The following is a 21,999-nucleotide window of genomic DNA, read 5'->3' as shown; positions in this document are numbered from 1 at the left end:
ATCGACAGCTGGTCCTAACTGCATGCACAGATTTAACGTTTGCTTTGATTAAATCAGCATTAAAAAGGATCTTCGGAGGGAAGTCGGCTCACGCTGTGGGAATTAATCAAGAAACTGCCTACGTAACAAGACAGAAAAGCAAACCACGCTACTCTTGGAATCAGCGCGACAAACAAAAGGCATCACTCCCTGGAACTAATCCACTGGACAGGTATGGACGCAGATCTAGATGTGCAGTCTGTCAGAGCACATTTCACTGGGCAAAAGACTGTCCAAACAAAGGTGAGCAAGCTAAACTTGCCTATGCTGGTGAGTCAGAGAAGGTGGAGGAGTGCAACATTGCTCTATATACAAAAGAGGCACCCTCAGATGCGGAATATTTATGACTGAGTGCTTTGGTTCAGCAATAATAGACACAGCGTGCACCAAAACAGTATGTGGACAAGAATGGCTTGACTGCTATATTATTAAGCTAACTCCAGTTGAAGTAAAAAAAAAACTAAAGATGTCAGAAGTTCACAGCAGTAGACCCTTCAAGTTTGGAGATGGAAAAATAGTAAAATCCATCAAAAGGGTAAAGATACCAGCAAATATTGGACAGACCAAGTGTCAGATCAAAACAGAAGTTGTCCCAACAAAAATATCTCTGCTTTTAAGTAAAGAATCAATGAAAAAGGCAGGAACAGTGCTTAACATGGAAAATGACAGCGCAGTGATGTTCAACAAACCTGTGAAGCTTGACTTTACCAGCTCCGGTCACAACTGTGTGAACATAATGGATAACAATATGCCGTCTAATCATCATGACAATGTCATAATGGGTAATGTAAAGAAGGGTGAAGAACAGATACTGGCACTCACAGAAACAATGACTTCTGCAGAGAAGACAAAAATGCTGATTAAACTTCACAAGCAGTTTGGGCACGCATCTGCTGAAAAACTTAACAGACTGCTGATAAGTTAAGGCAATAAAGACAAAGAGTATGGATCTATTCTGCAAGAGGTGGTAGAACAATGTGAAACATGTCAGAGATACGGCAGAACCAGACCAAAGCCAGTTGTTGGTTTTCCACTGGCATCTCAGTACAATGAAACTGTGACAATTGATCTACATGAACTTAAGCAGGGGCTATGGTACATCCATGTCATTGATCAGTTCACAAGATTTAGTGCAGGAAGCATACTCAGCTCAGTGGCCTAGTGGTAGAGTGTCCACCCTGAGACTGGGAGATCAGGGTTCAATTCCTGGTCGGGTCATACCAGAGACTTAGAAAAAAAAGGGACCCAATGCCTCCCTGCTGGACACTCAGCAATAAGGGGTTGGATTGGGGGGTTAAACCACCAAATGGTTCCCGAGCGCGGCTGTGTCTGCAGCTCACCGCTCCCACAGGGGATGGGTCAAATGCGGAGAACAAATTTTGCACACACATCAGTGTGTGTGACAATTAATGGGACTTAAACTTAACTTTTAACTTTAAGAAGTCATCTGAAATAGTTAAACACTTCATTCATGTATGGATAAGTGTGCATGGTCCACCTAAAAAGCTGTTCAGTGACAATGGGGGAGAGTTTAACAATGATGAGGTCCGGGACATGGCATAGAACTTCAACATAGAAGTAAAGACGACAGCGGCATACAGCCCATGGAGCAATGGGCTATTTGAAAGACCTAATCAGATGCTCACGGAGATCATAATCAAAGTGAAAACAGACACAAGCTGTGACTGGGATACTGCATTGGACTGAGCAATAATGGCTAAAAACACTCTGCAGAGCGTGCATGGTTATAGTCCATATCAGCTGGTGTTCAGACAGAATCCCAGCCTGCCATCTGTGCTGACTGACAAACCACCTGCATTGGAAAGCACAACAAAAAGCGAATGGGTGGCAAATCACATCTGGTCTCTGCATGCATCAAGAAAAGCATTTACAGAAGCAGAATGTTCAGAAAGAATAAGACGAGCTCTGCGTAAACAGATTCAACATGGAGATGACAAGTATGAAGTTGGTGACAAAGTCTATTATAAGAGAGTGGACACCCCAGAGTGGAAAGGACCAGGAGTCGTCATTGGACAGGATGGTGCAGTGGTGTTTGTCGGACATGGTGGAATGTGTGTCAGAGTCCATCAACTCAGACTCAAAAAGGTGGACAACGAGAAAGATGATTTACAACTGGAAAACTATGCAGAAATTAAAAAAAAATGTTGTGCTAAGTCAGGAGAGGACAAGAGACTTTGTTGATGACATGGAGGCTGCAGAGCACACAAACACACTGGGACAACCAGAAGTAACAGCTGGTGAGGATGCTGGAGAAACTACTGCAGAACCTGCAACAACAAGAGGATAATATGAAAAGAACACACAGAGGGATGTGCAGCCAGAGATTGTTCGTTTGAAACCTGGACAGGCGATAAAATACAAAGATTGTGAAACTGGAGGCCTTCATACAGCTAAAGTGCAGGGCCGTGCAGGAAAAGCCACAGGCAAATATAAAAACTGGTACAGTGTGGTTCTTGTGGAACCTAACTCTTTGGCAGGAAACACCAGTTCAGTTGGCATCAAACAACTGGAAGATTTCCAGGTACAAGTTGACATGGAAGTGGATGTAACAGATACAAGTGAGGAGGTGTTTGTGATGGGAGATTTTGCATTTGATGATGCAAAACAAGACGAGATAAAAAGTTGGAAGGACAGTGATGTTTTTGTAGAGGTTAGAGATGGTCAAAAGTCAATCTCCACAAGATGGGTCTGCACTGTGAAGGAGACGTCTGATGGATTAAAACCTAAAGCACATTTGGTGGCCAGAGGGTTTGAAGAATTACAAGTGTCAGAACTACAAAAGGACTCACCAACATGTGCTTCAGAGTCCCTTCGCATGCTTGTTGCAGTTATCTGCCAGAGACCATGGACGCTTAACTTGATGGATATTAAATCTGCATTCCTACAAGGAATTGAACTGTCACGTGATCTTTATATCAGACCTCCACCAGAAGCACACTCCGACGGCATACTGTGGAAACTTAAAAAATGTGTGAATGGATTAGCAGATGCATCACTGTATTGGTACAGTCGTGTAAAGGAGATTGTTCAAAGACTTGGAGGAAAAATATCAAAGGATGACCCTGCTGTTTTCTTTTGAACGGGTCAAGAAGGCTATGTTGTTGTAGTACTTGCTTGTCATGTGGATGACTTAATGTGGGGAGGAACAGAGAGCTTCTCTTCAACAGTGATACCCCAGCTAAGAGCTGCATTTCAAGTTGGCCGTGAAGAGCAGAACAACTTCAGTTATGTGGGACCGTTGACAAAAAGGTACACATACACCAGGAAACCTACATCCAACAACTGCAGCCCATACACGTGGACCCCAACACACTGTACAACAAGAGTTACTTCTCTTACCAGGAGAAAAGGATCAACTCTGATCCAAAGTGGGCCAGCTTCTTTGGGTGGCAAGACAAACCAGGCCAGATATAATGTTTGATGTAAGCATGTTGGCGTCAAGCATGAAGGATGCAACTGTGAACACAATTCATGAAACTAACAGTGTGCAAACTGAAGACAAAGAGTGTAACTTTGAACTTTGGACAACTGGGCAGAGACAGTGATCTTAAGATTGCTGTCTTCAGTGACGCTTCTTTTGGTATTCTTCCCGACGGAGGAACACAAGGAGGACATCTAATTGTCCTCATGGGGAAGGATGGAAAGTTTTCACCACTCTCCCGGCAGTCACAAAGAGATAAGAGAGTTGTACGGAGCACACTAGCGGGCGAAACATTGGCAATGTCTGATGGAATTGATAATGCACTTTTCCCGTCTACATTGTTTTCAGAGTTGACAACTGGAGACTTAAAACATGCTGTCCCCATAATCTGTATTACAGACAACCATTCTCTTGACGATGCACTCAAGTCAACAAAGTCTGTCTCTGAAAAAAGACTTTGCCTTGAAATGAGCTGCATGGTGGCGCAGTTGTTATCACTGTTGCCTCGCAGCACAAAGGTTGCAGGTTCGAAACTCGGCTGCGGCCTTTCTGCGTGGAGTTGCGTGTTCTTCCCATGCATGCGTGGTTTTCCTCCAGGTACTCTGGTTTCCCCTACAGATCACAACATGCCCTATAGGTTATAAATTGTAAGTCGCTTTGGATAAAAGCGTCTGCCAAATAAATAAACATAAACATAAAGAAGCTCATTCAAACACAAAAGGTTGAGCAAGTGTTGTGGCACAGTGCCAAAGCTCAACTTGCAGACTATCTCACAAAAAAGGGGGCATCCTGCTTTCAGCTACTGAAAACGCTGAGTGAGGGACAATGGACTGTTGAATAAAAAATAAATAAATGTATTAAACCTATCCGGTTGCACATATCACAATCAGTTGTTTTTGTTTTTGAAAGAGCACATCTTTATAGGTGTAAGTGATAAATACAATTTCTTTTAACAGGATAGGTGAGATTGTTAATAGTGCTTTTATGTTAAACAAATGTCCTGTTGGCATATATGCTTTTGTTCTGAAAGTGTGTGGTTGCTTCCGGAGGAACGGCCTTTTTGTGCGGGAGTTCGATGATGTCATGGCGGAATAAAGGAGAAGTTCTGAACCAAGTATCAGTCTAGTTTATTGAGTAACATACCATTTATACTGGCATATTTTGTGAACCAGCTGATATTACATTTGGAGTGCCGCAGGGTATCGTTTTGGGATCCATCTTGTTTCTATTATACATTCTTCCCCTAGGACAGATAATTACAAATTCAGCAATATATCACCTGTATACGTCTGTATACAGGTGATATATTATAATAGCTTTACTGCTCCTTCAGTGTGAAGGAGTTTCATGAGGAGCTAAGTGGCCTAGTGGTATGAGTGTCCACCATGAGACAGGGAGATCAAGGTTCAAATCCTGGTCAAGTCATACCAAAGACTTAGAAAAAATGGGACCCAACACCTCCCTGTTTGACACTCAGCATCAAGGGGTTGGGTTGGGTTGGGGGGTTAAACTTCCAAATGGTTCCCGAGAGGAGCCCACGGCAGGACCGGTCCTCATTTAGTATGTAGGAAGCTATGTGCTTCACATCAGTCTCCAAAAGCAACACTGCTCATGGCCGTTGTTTATATAGCGCCTCTCTGGATAAAAATCACGAGGTACTTCACAAAATCTAAAAATTTAAATATAAAAAATATTTCAAAAAATGAGAGTAGAATAAGGAATGGGTGATCACAAAGATCACGCACAAAGGGAATACATTACAGACTTCTCCACGTGTCTTTTGCCTCGCCCATGTGCTCTGAGATATGTGTTCCCGAAAAGGCTGTGTGAACAAAACCCGGTGGCGCTGGGCTGGGCCGACCAAACCAAGACCGGGCTGGGCCACCCCAGATGTGAATGTGCCATTAGTTTTCAAAATGCATCAAGCTCAGCAATTCAGATTGAAACAGACTGGAAGCCAATCACAAGTATAGTGTCTGGCAATTAAAAAATAAGACATGTACAGATTTCCAGTTGCTTAGCTAGTAAAAAAAAAAAATAATAAAACATAATTACCTGAAAACTCTACAGAAAATAAAACCACAGACCTTGTGGATATAAGCTTTATCCTTGCTCGTTATCAGGTGCAGTGCTGAAATCACCCGTGATTTTGCAATTTTTTGGTGATTTCAGGAACAGCTACGTGGAATGCTTTCGCTGTTTGTGTTAGGGATGCACCGATACTGTTACTGGTATCGGTATTGGTGCAGATACCATACCGATACTGATATCGGTATCGATATAAGTTCATCGATACCAGGAACCGACACCAATGCAGTTGCTTGTAAATGGCTTCACTGTAACTTGTCATTTATGTTCACCTAATATTTTAGTTTTGTGATGATTTTTATTCATATATTTTACTTTTTATCTACCTCACAGTCTTTTCCTGTTGAAAGCAGAGAAGAAAATAAAATCTGTATTCCAAATTATTGCTTTTTGTGTGTGTGTGTGTGTGTGGTAGAGGTATCGGTATCGGCGAGTACTCAGATCCAAGTATCGGTATCGTATCGGTTTGGAAAAAAGGGGTATCGTTGCATCCCTAGTTTGTGTCTGGAATGCTCCTGGTAGGAAGGGAGGCACCAGGAGCATCTATTATGTTACACAGCGCTTACACATCTGGTGCAGAGCTGTGCTATTTTTTCTGCCTAAACGGGCATCAAAATCAACTTTTTTTATAGAACATCTTAGGCCTGATTAATACTTTTCTGTTTGCATCAGACTGGAGACACTAGGGCTTTTGCAGCTTACCCTCAGAGAACCTTCTTTGATAAGAGATACCATGGCGGCAATTCAGAGTATTATTGTCACCACAATGAAAGCACCATGGCGGCATGATGACACAGGATTTTTGCGGCATTCTTGCCTCCATGCTCTTTAGTAATATTACCACAACGCATGAATAGCATGCCTTTGCACAACTGATGGTGATGTCAGGATAACATGTGGAATTTCTGCCAAGCCCTGGCTGGCAACAATGTTGAAAAAGAAAGTAAACACAGCCAGTCAGTTTCGCTTGTGTAAACCATGTCAACTTAGATGGCAAACTAGAGAGATGCAGAGATGCAGGAGGTTCTGGCTGTTAGAGCTGAAGCACAGATCACCAGACAGTTCACATGACTGTGAGGAACAGCCACTTTTTGGAGCGGTTTTAAAAGCGCTTAAGGAGTGTGGCTTCAATCAGTATAAAAAACTAGTTACATCTAAAGCCAGGCATACGATGTGCAACTTTTAAACGTCTCTGAAATACACATGATATAAATACACTACTGTGGACCAAAGACATGACTGCAGTGGTGGCAAGAAACTTCCAGAAAAGTGTTAAGACCTCGGTTGTTCTGGCAAGGAATTACCTTGCAACATTCCCCAGGCAACAGAGACATTCAAAGGGAAAACGTCACCTTCAATGCGTGTGTGCAAGTCAAGCAAACTCGAGTTGACGTAAGGAGAAGTATAATTGGTATTTTTTTTTCACACAAATGACTACAAAGTAAATGGCAGAATTGTTATTGACCTGTATTTACATATAGCCTTTTTGGGTTCTACAAACCCCCAAGGCTTTTTACAACACAACCAGTCATTCACCCATGCACACAAACGTAACCACATTGGTGGTGATGAGCAACAATGTCGCCACTGTTGCCCTAAGGTGCACTGACGGAAGCGATTTTGCTGAATACAGATACCTGCAGTTCGTCTGACCACCACCAACAAGCAAGGAGGATGAAGTGCTTTGCTCTTACAACCGCAACACACTGAGCAGGGCATAAACCTGCAACCCTCAGGGTACAAGGCAGGCGCTTGATCCCTCTGGTACCCGTCACCCCAAGTCTTAAAAGGTCTTCCCTGCAGACCCTGGTAGCAACTTATGGCCGGTGAAATCTGAATTCACAGGGAGCTGCGACTCTTTGAGATTTCAGGAGCCACTGCATCAGGTGACGTCACCAATTTAGCTACCTCTTCTCCAGACCGCCGAGAGTGACCATCAACACAAGTGTATTGTAGACCTGCACACTGGTGGGGATAAGCTACGATGTAGCCACAGCTGTTCTGGGGCGCACTGACAGAGGCGAGGCTGCCGAGCACTGGCGCCACCGGTCCCTCGGACCACCACCAAGCAGGCAAAGGGGGTTAAGTGTCTTGCCCAAGGACACAACGACAGCAACAGACTGAGCAGGGCTCGAACCTGCAACCTTCCAAATACGGGGCGAGCACTTAACTCCTGTACTGATATTCACTGCAAACCGACTTCATGTGTGCAATGAGCAAAGGCCCCGTATTCACTTCGAGTGTGATTTCCCCCCTCTCCTTTAGGGGTCAGTTCTCCTGCTGGTAACTTCTCTCTGCTCATTTGGGAACAAAGCACAAAAAACTTAGAGGAGCCTTCTATGGCTGCCTGGTGGCCATTTTGCAATCTGATTTTTACTGGTGATAGGGGTGTGCTGTATTCCCCCTGAGTCCTGCAGATGTTTGTGTTTTTTCAGCTGTTGTGGGAGGCTTGTAGAGTTCTGGTTGTTACTCCTGCTAAAATCATAGATTTCTCTGGGTTGTGTACTTTAGAGCTTTGGATCTTTTTACCTGAATATCATTGGTCAACTAACCTTGCTTTATTTTTTCCAGCTTTAGCAATTTGTTATAATTTAACTAAAAACAATTATTATTTAGCGCCAAATCTGCAATGGTCTGTTCATATTTTGACATTGCTTTATTTTATGTCCCTGTGCTGATGCTGGATATTATTTTCTCTATTTTCACCTGCTGCTTTCTGTCTGTCAAAAAATGTGATCCACTCTCAGGTGGAGGCTGGAACAGAAAGCTGGGATAATTTGGACTGGAGGACCACTGGAAGAATGGAGTTGAACGTTAAGCTGATGCCACAGACAGGATCCTGGCATACATCCCTGGGATTTTGTGACACGCAGATTGCAGAGGTCAGACTTTTTCTTGGGGAGGAGAAGCAGCTGCAAGGAAGCACACAGCTGACAGATGAATAGACAGTAGCACCGTTCAAAATCCTCACTCACTTGGCCTAATGAGCTCTCCTGTGTTTTTATTAGAAGAGCTGCTGTGCCCTTGATCAAAAGTTTGGGGACAGTGAATGAATCCATAAGAAGTAAAAAAGGATGTCCAATAGTACATTTTTTGCTCATGATATCCTATGAAAGGAAAATTGAACGTGTTAAATAAGCTGCCCCAAATACACAAAAAAAACAACAACAAAAAAACTAGAAAAGTACAGGAGGGCAAAACACTGTCTTGGATCTTTTAAATTACATAATTTTTTTGCATTTACAGGTGCTGGTCATAAAATTTGAATGTAATGACAATGTAGATTTATTTCAGTATTTCCATTCAAAAAGTGAAACTTGTATATTAGATTAATTCATTACACACAGACTGATATATTTCAAATGTTTATTTCTTCAATTGTGATTATTATAACTGACAGCTAATGAAAATCCCAAATTCTGTATCTCTGAATATTAGAATATTGTGAAAAGGTTTAATTTTGTAGACTCCTGGAGCAGAGTGCACCAGCTGGTCCTAATTTATACCAGTCTTAACTCCTACATCTGACTTGGCTAAGCCAGACATAAGGACTGGAGTTACAGCCGAGTGCACCAACTCAACCTAGGACCAGTCGCAACTGCACCTGGTCGTATCATGCATGTTCACGAGGATACAAGTGTTGCTGTGCTCGTTACCAAGCAACGAATGGGCCCAAGCACAGCAAAGATGAAGGACGGAGGCAAATTTAATCTAAAATTTAAATGGCAAACACAAACCCAAAAAAAGGCGCTGTTTGGAAGATGATCACAGCTTCCATCAGTAATGAGTGTGACAGCTGAGTGCATAGTTGAGGAAGTGAGGGAAAATGAAAAGATCTCCTGTCAAAAGCAAAAACGATCAGTCAAAATTCTTAGACTGGGGGGTCTTCCTCCAAAACCTTCACCATACAGCTCTATGATTATCCATGTTTTTGGAGCAGATTCAGCTGCTTTTGTCAGCCTTTGTGGGATTGCCCAACGTGTCACGCGATAAAAAGATCTGGGAGGATGGGCGCTGCGCTAAGGAAGGGACAGGCCTGACGGCAAGGTAATTCATCAGGAATGCCCCACATCAGTGTCACATGAGGGGATCCCACAAAGACTGTGTTCTTCTCAGAAACAAAGAGGGGACAGCATCCCAACTAGGGAGCTTCAGGCCGTCCTCTCCCCGGCCACCTCCACCAGCTCCTCCGGCAGGACCCCAAGGCGTTCCCGGACTAGATTGGAGATGTAACCTCTCCAACGTGTCCTGGGTCGACACCGGGGTCCTCCTGCCAGCAGGACATGCCCGAAATGCCTCCCCAGGGAGGCGTCCAGGAGGCATCCTGATCAGATGCCCAAACCACCTCAACTGACTCCTTTCGATCCGGAGGAGCAGCGGTTCTACTCCGAGTCCCTCCCGAATGTCCGAGCTCCTTACCCTATCTCTAAGGCTGAGCCCGGTCACCCGGTAAAATATGACGTTATCTCCCGTGTCACGTGACATTACGTGACCGCCATGGAATCCGCTGTCACTTGATGCAAGTCTGTTCCATTTAACCGTTTTCTTGGACCAAGGAAGGACAGTGTCCTTGTAAGGAAGGCGCCTGGCCTCGCAAGATATCGCCTCGCAAGGCCTTGACTTTGAGAAACACCCATGGATTTTCTGCTTTCTGATCACGTGACGTGTGACGTACGTGGATGAAGATCGGCTTAGAGCTGGGATATTTGTTCTCACAGTGCGGGGGCTTGTTCCGACGCCCACACAGTGAAAAAAATGCAAATGATGTAAATGGCAGTGAAAGGTTGGATTTCAAATAATGACTTTTGTCGTCAATGGCAGTTAATGAGTTAATAATGAGCTAGCAGTAACTTTCAAATCTACGTCAGACTTGAGGTTACACCTGGTCGTACAACCAGCTGGTGCACTCCGCCCCTGGTGCCACAATAGCTGTGTTTCCACTACCGAAACTTCATGCTCACAATTTGCTGACGTCTTTGCAAAGTCCCAAAAAGGCTGAATTTGAATGGAGATCGCTGAGAGGACCGGGAAATCGAATCTCTTGCTCACTTTTCCCCTCCCAGATTTTACCCTAAAGTTCCAGCAATGGAAACACGGCATAGTGATGGGAACTCCGGCTCTTTCGGCTCTCAAACTGCTCCTCACATTTTTTGTTTCTTAAATTAATTTATCACCATTATACAAACTGCGTGTAAACTGAATTACTAATCTACAAACATACATTACATCAAGTGTTTATTATTTAAATAAGTTCTATTTTACATGAAGCAGAATGCTACAAAAACACATTTTTAATAACAAAAACAAATTCTCTAAGAAAATGTTATCAACTTTGAACTGCTGGATATGAGATTTTCCATTTACACATTCCTCACTCTGCCTTGAATTGTCATTGTATTTACAATATGTCCAAATATTGTCGCCTATTTTTCTCACCATTCTGTAGCGCTGTTTATTTTTTCCCTTCCTCCTCTTTTCAATTTGTCCTTGACAATATTTACAGGTCCCATTCATTTTGTTTAACGTCTTTTTGAGTCGGTGGACTCCAAAGCGCTTTACACTACGGTGTATCAATCATCCATTTACACACTCATTCATAACCTGGTTGTGATGAGCTTAATTTTAGCTTCACTGGGTTACACTGACAGAGGCAAGGCATTGCGATCACAGGCATCACTAGTCCCGCCGACCACCACTAGCTATGCTGCATTGCTGCAGTAATCCAGGCCAAAGAAGCTCCAACTAAATATTGAGTGCTGTACATGTTCATGCTTTTCAGTTGGCCAAGATTTCTGAAATTCCTTTTTTTATATGGGTCTTAATTGATTTTCAAATTTTTGGAGGTACTGAATTTGGGATTTTAATTAGTGTTCAGTTATATTCATCAACATTAAAATAAATTAACATTTGAAATATATCTGTCTGAATGAATATAATATACAAGTTTCACTTTTTGAATTAAATTACTAAAATAAATCAACTTTGTCATCATATTCTGATATTATGACTGGCAATTGTATTTTATAATTCTTTATGCATTCTCCACATTTGAAGGCAAGATAAAATAAGATTGCTTGCTAAACTGATTGTGACAATTGTTTTTAATAAACATTTTATTCAGTCATTTAGTTAACAGTTTACAGCAGGGGTCTCCAACCTTTTTTGACTCGTGAGCTTCTTTTACACAATGAAAGTACAGAAGAGCTACCGCCATACGATTTATTCACATTGATCCTATCCATTTGTGAATATGCTTACTATGTTTAAAAAAAGCCCGCTATATGTCAACATGCATTGTATTCACTAGTTGATTTCTTTGTATTTCAAAGCATCAATAATTATAAAAAAAGGTACAAGGAAAATAGTGACATTCTGAAAATCAAACTAAGCATAACATTTTGTTTATTAAGTATTCGGATACTTTTAGATAATGAAATATAAATCTTCTATGTGTGAATTATTTAAATTCGTATTAGAATGGATCAGTAACGCACAGGAACAGCTGTCCTGGTCAGTCCCTGACCCCGTGCCCCGCCCAGAGCCTAAGCAGCAATGCCAGTTTTTCATAGTGTTCAGCTATTTTGTAAAAAATGAACAAAAACTGTAGAATGCCTTTTAAATTTGCATTTAATGCAAACAATTTCAAGTAATTATATTGTGTTATGATTATTTTTACAGACAATGAAACACAAAATTTTTCATAAAATGAATAGAGCTGAAGATAATTTAAATAAAATACAAGCTAAATGTGATGAAAACACAAAATTCTAAATAGTCTGAACTGAAGGAAAAAAAAGTGAAAACAAAAATAACATTTCTTCCTGCTTTCCTGATTTATTGAATAATTTTTATGGGGGGTTTTGCTCGTGAAGTTAAGTTTTGGTTCAATTACTGTGGGTGAAATGATGCTTTGCTGCATTTTTTATAAAAATGTTAAAATAAGTTTGGAGGTTTATCCTTTTTCTCTGCCTCTGGATCAGCTGATCCGCAGGTCTGATGGTTCCGCAACACAAAAAGTGACCGAGATAAAGATTTTAAAATCATGTTTTATTACTAAATGAGACAATCGGCTGAAACTGTTGAGGTAAATTTGTTAAAACTAAATCACAGGAGATGTCTACTGTAAAGATGTCTGTGTTCATCATGAACAATATTTTATTTGCGTTAATGAATTGTTGCCACAGATAGGACTTTACTGTTGCCCAGAATATTATACTGAGGATGTTTTTCTGAAACCTGCATAACCGACGTCACTCCGTCTTCTTTAGAAGTGCGTCTTCATCCACCTGCATGCAGCCGCTGAGATCAGAAACGGGGATTAGAGCTGCGGCTGCAACCTGAGTAATTAATCTGCTTATTTCCAGTAGAACATGTTTGCCGAAAGATTTGTGCAATAATCAGATTTTTATTTTACTTCCACAAAATGCTCATTTTAGATTAGATATTACAGAAAACAAGGACGGCTTTCCAACAAATTAAAAATCCGCTTCTTGTCGATCACAAGTCAGGCAGGATGGCTGGCTGCTTCCAGGCGAGTGACTTTAAAGTGCGTTGCGAACTACTGGTAGCTCGCGAGCGACGTGTTGGGAAAACCCTGGTCTACGGTCATTATTTCAGCGTGGCAGTGCCAAATTTCCATTGACTTGTCAACTAAGTTCAAGAGGCAAGTAAAATCAAAGAAATTCAAGGTATTTCTCACAAGGAAATTGCGGAAAATTTTATGCTCTTGTGTTTCCTATGTTAATGTTAATAGCAATGGTTCTCATTCAGTATTTCAACTAAACTAGTTCACGGTGGTGGAAGGGGTGGGGGTTCTGCTTTAGCTTGATCCATCCATCCATTTTGGGCCGGGGTCAGGTCGCAGGGGCAGTAGCCTAAGCAGAGAGGCCCAGACTTCCCTCTCTCCAGCCACTTCGGCCACCTCTGAGGAATCCTAAGGTGTCCCTAGCCAGCCATGAGCCATGAGACATGAGTCTCTCCATGTCCTGGGTCTTCCTTTAGGTCTTCTCCCAGTTGGACACCCCCAAACAAACTCACCAGGGAGGCATCCAGGAGGCACCCTAACTAGATGCCCAAGCCACCTTAACTGGCTGCTGTCGATTTAGAGGAGCAGCAGTTCTGCTCAGGGTCCCTCCCGGATGACCGAGCTTCTCACCCTATCTCTAGGGAGAGCCCAGTGACCCTGTGAAGAAAACAAATTTCAGCTGCTTCTATCCGCATTCTCATTCTTTTGGTCACTACCCAAAGCTCGTGACCATAGATGAGGGTTAGAACGTAGATCAATCGGTAAATAGAGAGCTTTGCCTTCCAGCTCAGCTCTCCCTTCACCTCGACAGATCAGTACAATGCCTGCATTGCTGCAGGTGCTGCACCAATATGCCTGTCAATCTTATTCCAGTTTTCCCTCACTCGTGAACAAGACACTGAGATACTTAAACTCCTCCACTTCTGGCAGGACCTCAACCCTGACCCAGAGAAGGCATTCTACCCTTTTTCGACTCAAGACCATGGTCTTGGATTTAGAGGCACTGGTTCTCATCCCAGCTGCTTCACACTTGTTTGCGAACCACTTCAGTGAGAGCCAGAGTTCACATTCTGATGAAGCCAACAGGACCACATCATCTGCAAAAAGCATAAACTCAATCCTTAAGCCATCAAAACGGATCCCCTCAAGCTTTGGTTTGACCTACTTATATATTTTTTTCTGTTTTTAAAGATATGGTAGCCCTATTTTAAATGACTGAGTCATGTTTTGCAGCATTTGCAGTCAAAATGTTCTCAGAAATCTTGTGTGTTGATATATGCTTATCCACTGACAAAGCTTGGTGGTAAGTTTTTGTCCTTAAAGGAGCAAACTCTTAAACCTAATTTATACTTTGTCTGTTTGCGTGGGAACAGAGATACACAATGCCATTACGCATTTGTGCAACAGCTCGGCTTGTAGAGGCTGACGGAGACATGCTCAACTTTTTACCTATCTGTCAAAAGTGACAAAGACAGCAAGCTTGTGATTGGACAGGACAGTGTCCCTTAAATTTGTCAATAGGACTGTCACTGTACCCTCAAAAAAATTTAAATAAAAATAAACTGCTGAAGATATTTAGCAGCAGACACAAAAGATTAAAGAACATCTTGTGTAAAAATAAAAATATGAAAAGTTCATTCACCCGTGACTGATGAAATTCAAAGATATGCAGCAAGCATTTTATTTGTGAACGGAAATGATAAAAAGAGTGGATTTACAAGTGGCAACCGCATGAAGAGGTGGAGGAGAATGAGGGACAAATTAATTTAATTTATTTATTTATAGAGCACCTTTACCACCAGTCAAGGTGGCCCAAAGTGCTGAACACTCAAAACCAAAAAGAAAAAAAAACATTAAAACAGGTTCAAAAATAAAACCATAAGGCCACAAAGTAACATGACTAAAATAAAAAGACAGCAAGTTAAAAATTGTCCAATAAAACAATAAGAATCACACATCTAAACAATGGCCTGAATTAACAAAGTGACAAAGCACGACATGCAGAACCAACTTGGATTTAAAACTCTGCACCAAAGTAGACTGCCTATTGTCATGTGGAATTTGTTTCCAAAGTTTAGGCCCAGTCACAGAAAATGACCCGGTCCCCATGTGACTTCTTTCTCATTTTTGGCACCACCAACAGTTCATGTTCTGATGACCAAAGGGTTCTGGCTGTAGTGTGTTTAGATACAAGGGATGCAATGTAACCAGGTGCTGTGCCTGACAGAGACTTAAAGACGAGGACCATTATTTTTATGTCGATCCTGTATTGAACAGGAAGCCATCTCAATGACGCCAACACCGGGGTTATGTGATCCCATTTTTTTTATGCCACAAATAAATCTAGCAGCGGTGTTCTGCACTAATTGCAGCCATGACAGCATGGACTGACCCACTTCATCATACAGGGCATTACAATACCCAACTTGCGACAAAACAAAAGCATTTGTGACAGTCACCAGATCCTTCTTAGAAAGTAATGTCCTAATTGAAGAAGAGGGTCGAAGATGAAAGAAACAGGACTTGGTAACTGCATTTATTTGAACATCCATCTTTAGTGCAGAATCCAGTTTTACCCCCAGATCTGTAACCACTGTCCTTTCAAATGGGACCAAGGATGAAAGGTCCACGTCATGGTGGTGACGGTCACTGGGGGTGAACATGACCACCTGTTTTTCTCTCGTTCTGATTGAGGTAGTTAGCCGCCATCCACTATTGCTTCTTGGCTAGACAAATCTTCAGAGTCTGAATGTTACCTCCTGTCCCCTGTTGGATTGGCAGATATATTTGACAATCGTCGGCATATAAATGAAGCCCTATTCCATATTTACCATGGAGCAATCCCAAGGCAAGTAAATAAATGGAGAACAGTAGGGGACCTGGCACTGATCCCTGTAGCACCCAAAACACCAGTGGTACATCTGAGGACGAACAAGGGCCCGTCCTTACACAGAATGACCTACTTGTGAGATAGGATCTCATCCATTAAAGAGCTGGACCAGGCAACCCAACCTTGTGCTCTAACCTTTCCAACAGAATTTGGTGATCAACTTTGTCAAATGCAGCTGTGAGATCTAATAGCAAAAGGACCACCACCTGCCCGGCATTTGTTGCTAAAAACACATCATTTTAAATCTTTAGAAGAGCTGTCTCTATACTGTGCCGTGCTCTGAACCCAGATTGCGGAGGCTCAAAAAGCTCGTGCTCGGTAAAAAAAAATTGTCCATGTTAAAATATCTTTGAAATGCATGAACACAATGTAAACACAACAGTAAATACACTAATGGCACTTACACACTAGCATCGGCTCTACTCCACCCTGGACCGCATTGGGAGTGTTCTCATTTAGGTAGCCTTGGATTTCCCTGCATGCAACCGGACGTCTTTTCAGCCCTCTTCCCGAGGCGGTCAGCCTGGATCCGAACAGGGCCTACACACCCACGGCTGGCTGACTGGCCGGCTCAAAACCATGCGTACAATTAGGGGAAGCCTCCGATGAGCAGATAGAATCAGCCCACGGGAGCTTACCATGCATGCACTATTCATTATCATTCGGGATGCTTTGGAGTTGATGAGTCTTTGAATGAAGCCGTTTTACTCTGTCTCTCACTGCTGTGAGGAGGCACACACACAGTGCAGCCAGACACAGCAAAGCAGGATGCAAAATCTGAGTCAGAGATTCTCCAAAAGCAAGACTGCTCAGGCAACTTTTGTTTAACAATGCGGACATCTTCACATTCTTTTGCACCACCCACATTCTCTGAGATGCGCTCATGATATCACAGGCCAAAAACCACCCTTGCGTCGGCATTTCTAAGACAGTATGGAATGAACGCAGTCAGAGCATAGTTAAGTGGAGTGGAGCTTATGCTAGTGTGTAAATGGCATATCTTGGACCAGATATGACCAATGGTGGCAAGGTACCACAGAAAATTGCTACGCCCTCTGTTGTCCTTGTGGGAAATTGCTTTGCACCACTCACCAGGTGACGAAGTAGTCTGAAGAAAAACATCTCCGTCAATGCATGTGCATGACTCCACACTCAAGCTGACGAATAAGTAAAAATCAACCTTCGGCCTACAAATCTAGACAGCCAGTTCCTGAAGCAAAAGGATTTTGCCATGCATGTCGATCTTTCCATGCTCCATTGAAACCTCAGTAGGCCTACTGTTGACCTGAGCTGAATTGTGTTATGCCAGTCACAGTTTCTATCTATTTGATGGGCAGGATAATGGGACATAAAGGAACACGATGGTGACGGCTCTTTCAAAACAGACTAATTAGACTTGTGTTTTTCTTTGAGTCAAGAGCAGCTAGAGATACTTAAGTCCTTTATTAAGAAAATGGATGTATTTGCATATTTTTTGACTGTGTAATGCGAACTGCCCCATTGACTGACATCCACTTGTCCAAATGTGGAAGCAGCAATAGAATGTCCTCTCCTGAGCTACCTCTGCCAGTACGGCCTGTAAAATCCAAAGAGGTTATCAGGCCAGCCTAGAGAAATACCTTTATTGTGTCCAGCCCTGTTGAGTATTTTTTGCTCTTAAGGTTGGGGGGGGGGGGGGGGGGGTCTGTAGTGGGTGTTCACTTTCTGAAGTTTTAGGTAATTTAACCAAACTTTTGCTGCATGCTTGTATTTTCATTCCAACAGGCCAGCCCTAAAGGACCACTTTCCGGGTAGTTTCAGGGACCAATCAAATACATGTATTATGGTTGTACTTGAGTGACCAATGCAAAATTAAAATTTGCAGCACGCTATGTAAAAGTGCGCTGGCGTGAATGACTTGTTTCTCTTTTCTCCGTCTGCCTGGGATGATGGTGCTCAGCATTTGTAGTACCTCACTGAATTTTTTCATAGGCCTGATTGGTTGATGCCCCCCGGCCACTTGGTGCCTTATGCATGGTTTGTGATGCACATGGGCAGAATGCTAACGTTTTGACTGACAGGCCAGTACATCAGAAAGGTTATATTCTAATAACAGTTGACTATCTTAATGTTAGCTTGGCTTGAAGAACATTTTTATCAAAAATTAACAGGCCTATCATAATTGTAAACTTACAAGTTGAATAAAGTGAGGCTTAAATGCAGGGCTTGTGACCGTTGGTGTTAAATCTTCATTTCAAGTTGAGACAGAGTTCATTTTCAGAATCCTTTGATTTTTATTTGGTTTTGATTGAGGCACAACAGTAACACCTGTCTCACACTGGATGTGGCCCACCGTTGTGCTGGTTAAGACAAAAACAAGCTATGCTTCATCATTTTTTAATCACACCATGCCCCCCTTGCATTTGCAGCGCACCCCAACTTTCAATACCACTGTCTTAACTAATCTTTTTTCTGTGTCATCATCATGAATAATGTAAAGTATTGTCACATTTCAACCACTATCTGTGGACCTTTTGGGCAATGGGGACATTTCTAATTTATCAGATGAGTGATGAATGCATGGTTATTTGAAATATGAAAACTTACCATGCAGTTGTACTTTGAAGTGTTGATACGGCAATTGTTGACGCTGCAATGAAAATAAAATGATATAAATAGATATACTTTGCAGCTCTATGACTAAGAGATATTTACTTTAAAATATTTGTAATTTTGTAATTATTTTAATAAAGTTAATTAGCTGTGGTTTTGAATTTTTTTCTTTTTTCCTTCCTACAGGTGCTTTTACAAAGAGGAGCATCAGAGGAGAAGGCATGCACCTCATGAGGATGGTGTCTGAGCCAAAGTATTCAGTGACTGCAATGTAAAGGCCATTTTTGCCTGTATGGATTGAGACTTTGGTGTACATTGAGGTTCAAAGTGATGCCATCAGCAGACAGACAAAATTATTTAGTAATGGAAAAACAGACAACTGTGACGAGTTTTGCTTCGGCACAGTTGATTGGAGAATCAAGTACATTCATCTGTACAGAGTGTGGGGATGGATTCAGCCAGTACTCCAGTGTGTTGAGCCACATGGCAGTTCATGGACCTTTGGATTCATTTTCCTTTGATGGGTCTTCCTATGGATTTGAAATTCCTCGAGAATACGTGCTTCAAGAAAATGGCACACTGACAGTTTTGAATGGTTTGTCACAGTCACATTCCTCAAACTCGAGTACTTCCGTGAAACCAATATCTTCTGGAGTATTGCCATCACATTTGCCAGTATCCCCAAATTTTAAGCCACAGCCCCCTTCATACAAAGACCCATTAAGGCCGAGGCCATCAGACCTGGACAAATCTCAGCAAGGCCATCATCGTTGTGAAATATGTAACAGGTCATTTAACGGCCTACAGAATTTACACCGCCACCAGCAGTATCGAAACACAGAGAGGGGATATAAGTGCACTTTGTGCTGCAGGATTGTTGAAGATCGACACGGCCTCAAGAAACATCTACAGAACCACTTATCTGAACAAATTAACTACTGTGGTCATTGCGGTAAGAGATTCCTTACAATGGATGCCCTGAATGCTCATCAAAAAGAAAATCACTCTTTGCCCAAACCTTTGGGTAAACCAGAGAATAAGGAAGACAAAAAGTCAGAAAAAGCATATGCCTGCAAAAAGTGCAAGCTGAATTTCTTTTGGGTATCAGACCTTCAGATACATTCTCTCTATTATTGCAAGGGACAAGAGCCTGATGTTGGATTTTTATCTGAAATAGAAGGGAATTCTAATGATTCTGAAGACATGCAACTTGTAAACTGTCACAGCAATGGCACGGTGGATGATATTAAAAATGGAGATAGTCAAATCTCAAGGGAAGCCAGCAGCGAGACGGAGTTTAAACCCACTTTCACACCATACAGATGTGGTTTATGTGGTGATACTTTTGAGAAATTATCCTCTCTTAAGGAGCATCATGTCACACATCAAACGCAGGAAGAAATAGATAAGCTGAATCAGGAATCCCAAAAGACTTTCAAGCGAAGGATTCCACCTAAAGGCAAACGAAGAAGAAGTAATCCAAATGGGAAACTACATCCTTGTAAGCACTGTCATCGAGTCTTTAATCATTCTAGCAGTTTATCTCGCCACATGAGATATCATAAAGGTACCATGCACACTTGTGCAATTTGTGGCAGACAATTTCCTCAGCGCTGTGACTTGAGAAGACATTTAGTCATGTACCACAAAACTGAATTGGAAAAGAAACCTGGTTTGAAACTCTTGTATTTACGTCCAAAAAATGGCAATGCCCCTAAATTTGATGATGCTGAGAACATAAATAGTCCTGGCGAGACCACCATTGCCCCCTCTGAAAATGAACTAGTATCTACAGACCAAAATCCTACAGAGAAGCAAACCAGAAAAGCAGGCCGCATTAACTATAAATGTCAAGAGTGTGGGAAGAAATTTGGGCTTTTATGTGTGTACCAACGACACTTGCGTTATCACAAGAAAGAGACTAATAAATGTCCTCAGTGTCCTGCTCAGTTTAAGAATCCATCGTCCCTTGAGCTCCATCTTCAAAATCACCCAAACAATGAACATGCAGTTGATGGCACTGGGCAAACATTTCATGACATTGAAACTAATGAAGACAAAGCCCATGAAAAAGATAAAGCAGATGACAGAGAAGACTATCCTGGTGAAAAACAAAAAAACAAAGAAAATTCTTCAGAAGCCCTTTATGAATGTACTGAGTGCACCAAGGCCTTCTCGTGCTTAGACACATTTCTTCAGCATCAGACATCTCATGGCTCAGAAACGCTAACAAATGAAAACTAAGGAAAATGGTATAGAGGGGAGTTATATGAATTATGTTGTGGGTAGGTTTTTTATCAAATGATTTTTTTGTGGAAAATTACAGTGTATGCCTGTTGTGGATGACAGAAATCCTTTATTCCAGTATTTACTATCGGCTTCCATTGCTTTTAAATTGGTAATTTCATCAACTGACAAGCAATAGTAAATACATTTGCTCTTTATTGTGTTTTAGTAGCTAGTCTTATTTTTGTATAGTTTATTGTTACATTTGTTTATTAAAAAAATTATTGTCATTTGAATACTTTTTAAATTTGTGGTGTGGTGATCATGTTTAAAACATAGCATTGTCACTTAGAAGATTGTGTGATTAAAGACTTGAGGAAATTTCTTTAAATGGTTTCAGTTTTGCTTTGATTCAAAGAAGACTCATTTAAACCAAGGTGTACATTTTGTTCTACCTATGATAAGTGTTCAAGTTATGGTTAAATAATTTTGAATTATACTTGGTGGCATTTTTGTAATTTCTGTCCTCTTTTGAGCCATCTTTAAGTTGGTAATTTAATAATTATCTAGTTATGTCATGAATTAACAATTTCAGTAGACTTTTTCTTTGTATAGTGCACTACAACCCTGTTAAGGGATTCATTTTAGGTAATTAAATGATAAAAAGCACATTTTTGCTAAAAATAAATATTGTACCATGATTAATTGCAGCCCTGGAGCCACCATCTTTGCAGCCAATAGGCAATTCTTACTCTAATGGCTATAGCTCATTAGTGTATTTGGGGGGGGTTGTCTTTGAAAGGTGTATTAGAACTTGGCAAAAGCATAAATTCTGAGCAGCCAGTCTTCTACTTAAAGGTACATTATGGAAGTTTGACAGTCAAAACTTGTATAGAAATAATTTCTTCTTCATACATTCTACTGCAATGCCCTGGTCCTGTAGAATGAGCCCTGACATTTTTACTGTGATTGCCTGTTTTTCTGTAAAATCACAGAAAAAGAGAGTTGCTTGGGTTGAGCAGGCTGCTTCATGCACGTTCACCCTCAGGCATAGCCCGTAGCATTTGCTATCCATAGCTTTAGCAGCAGAGTGAGGTAGTGCCATCTCAGCGACTGTCGCTGTTCCTAACGCCCAGTGACAAACCTAGCTACATTTCTGAGGACCCTTAGCTACTTTCTGTAGAACTTTCTTCTAGA

The 21,999-nt window shown here is 41.6% G+C and overlaps 1 protein-coding gene across 4 annotated transcripts in view; it reads left to right on the top strand.

Annotated features, from left to right (window-relative positions):
- Positions 1 to 21,193, top strand: part of si:dkeyp-84f3.5 (zinc finger protein 208) — a 48,495-nt gene extending 27,302 nt beyond the window's left edge. For all 4 annotated transcript variants that reach the window (XM_015948946.3, XM_054740368.2, XM_015948947.3 and 1 more), the window contains 2 exons: positions 8,317 to 8,451; positions 18,763 to 21,193. In XM_015948946.3, coding sequence (XP_015804432.1) covers positions 18,907 to 20,820 — 1,914 coding nt within the window. In that variant the 5' untranslated portion in view covers positions 8,317 to 8,451; positions 18,763 to 18,906 and the 3' untranslated portion in view covers positions 20,821 to 21,193. The remainder of the gene's footprint in view (positions 1 to 8,316; positions 8,452 to 18,762) is intronic.
- The last annotated feature ends 806 nt before the right edge of the window (positions 21,194 to 21,999 follow it).

Source organism: Nothobranchius furzeri, chromosome 5 (genome assembly GCF_043380555.1).
Source record: "Nothobranchius furzeri strain GRZ-AD chromosome 5, NfurGRZ-RIMD1, whole genome shotgun sequence".
Taxonomy (NCBI): Eukaryota; Metazoa; Chordata; class Actinopteri; order Cyprinodontiformes; family Nothobranchiidae; genus Nothobranchius; species Nothobranchius furzeri.
The sequence above is the reverse complement of the archived record's forward strand: the minus strand, read 5'-3'. Positions and strand labels throughout refer to the sequence as shown.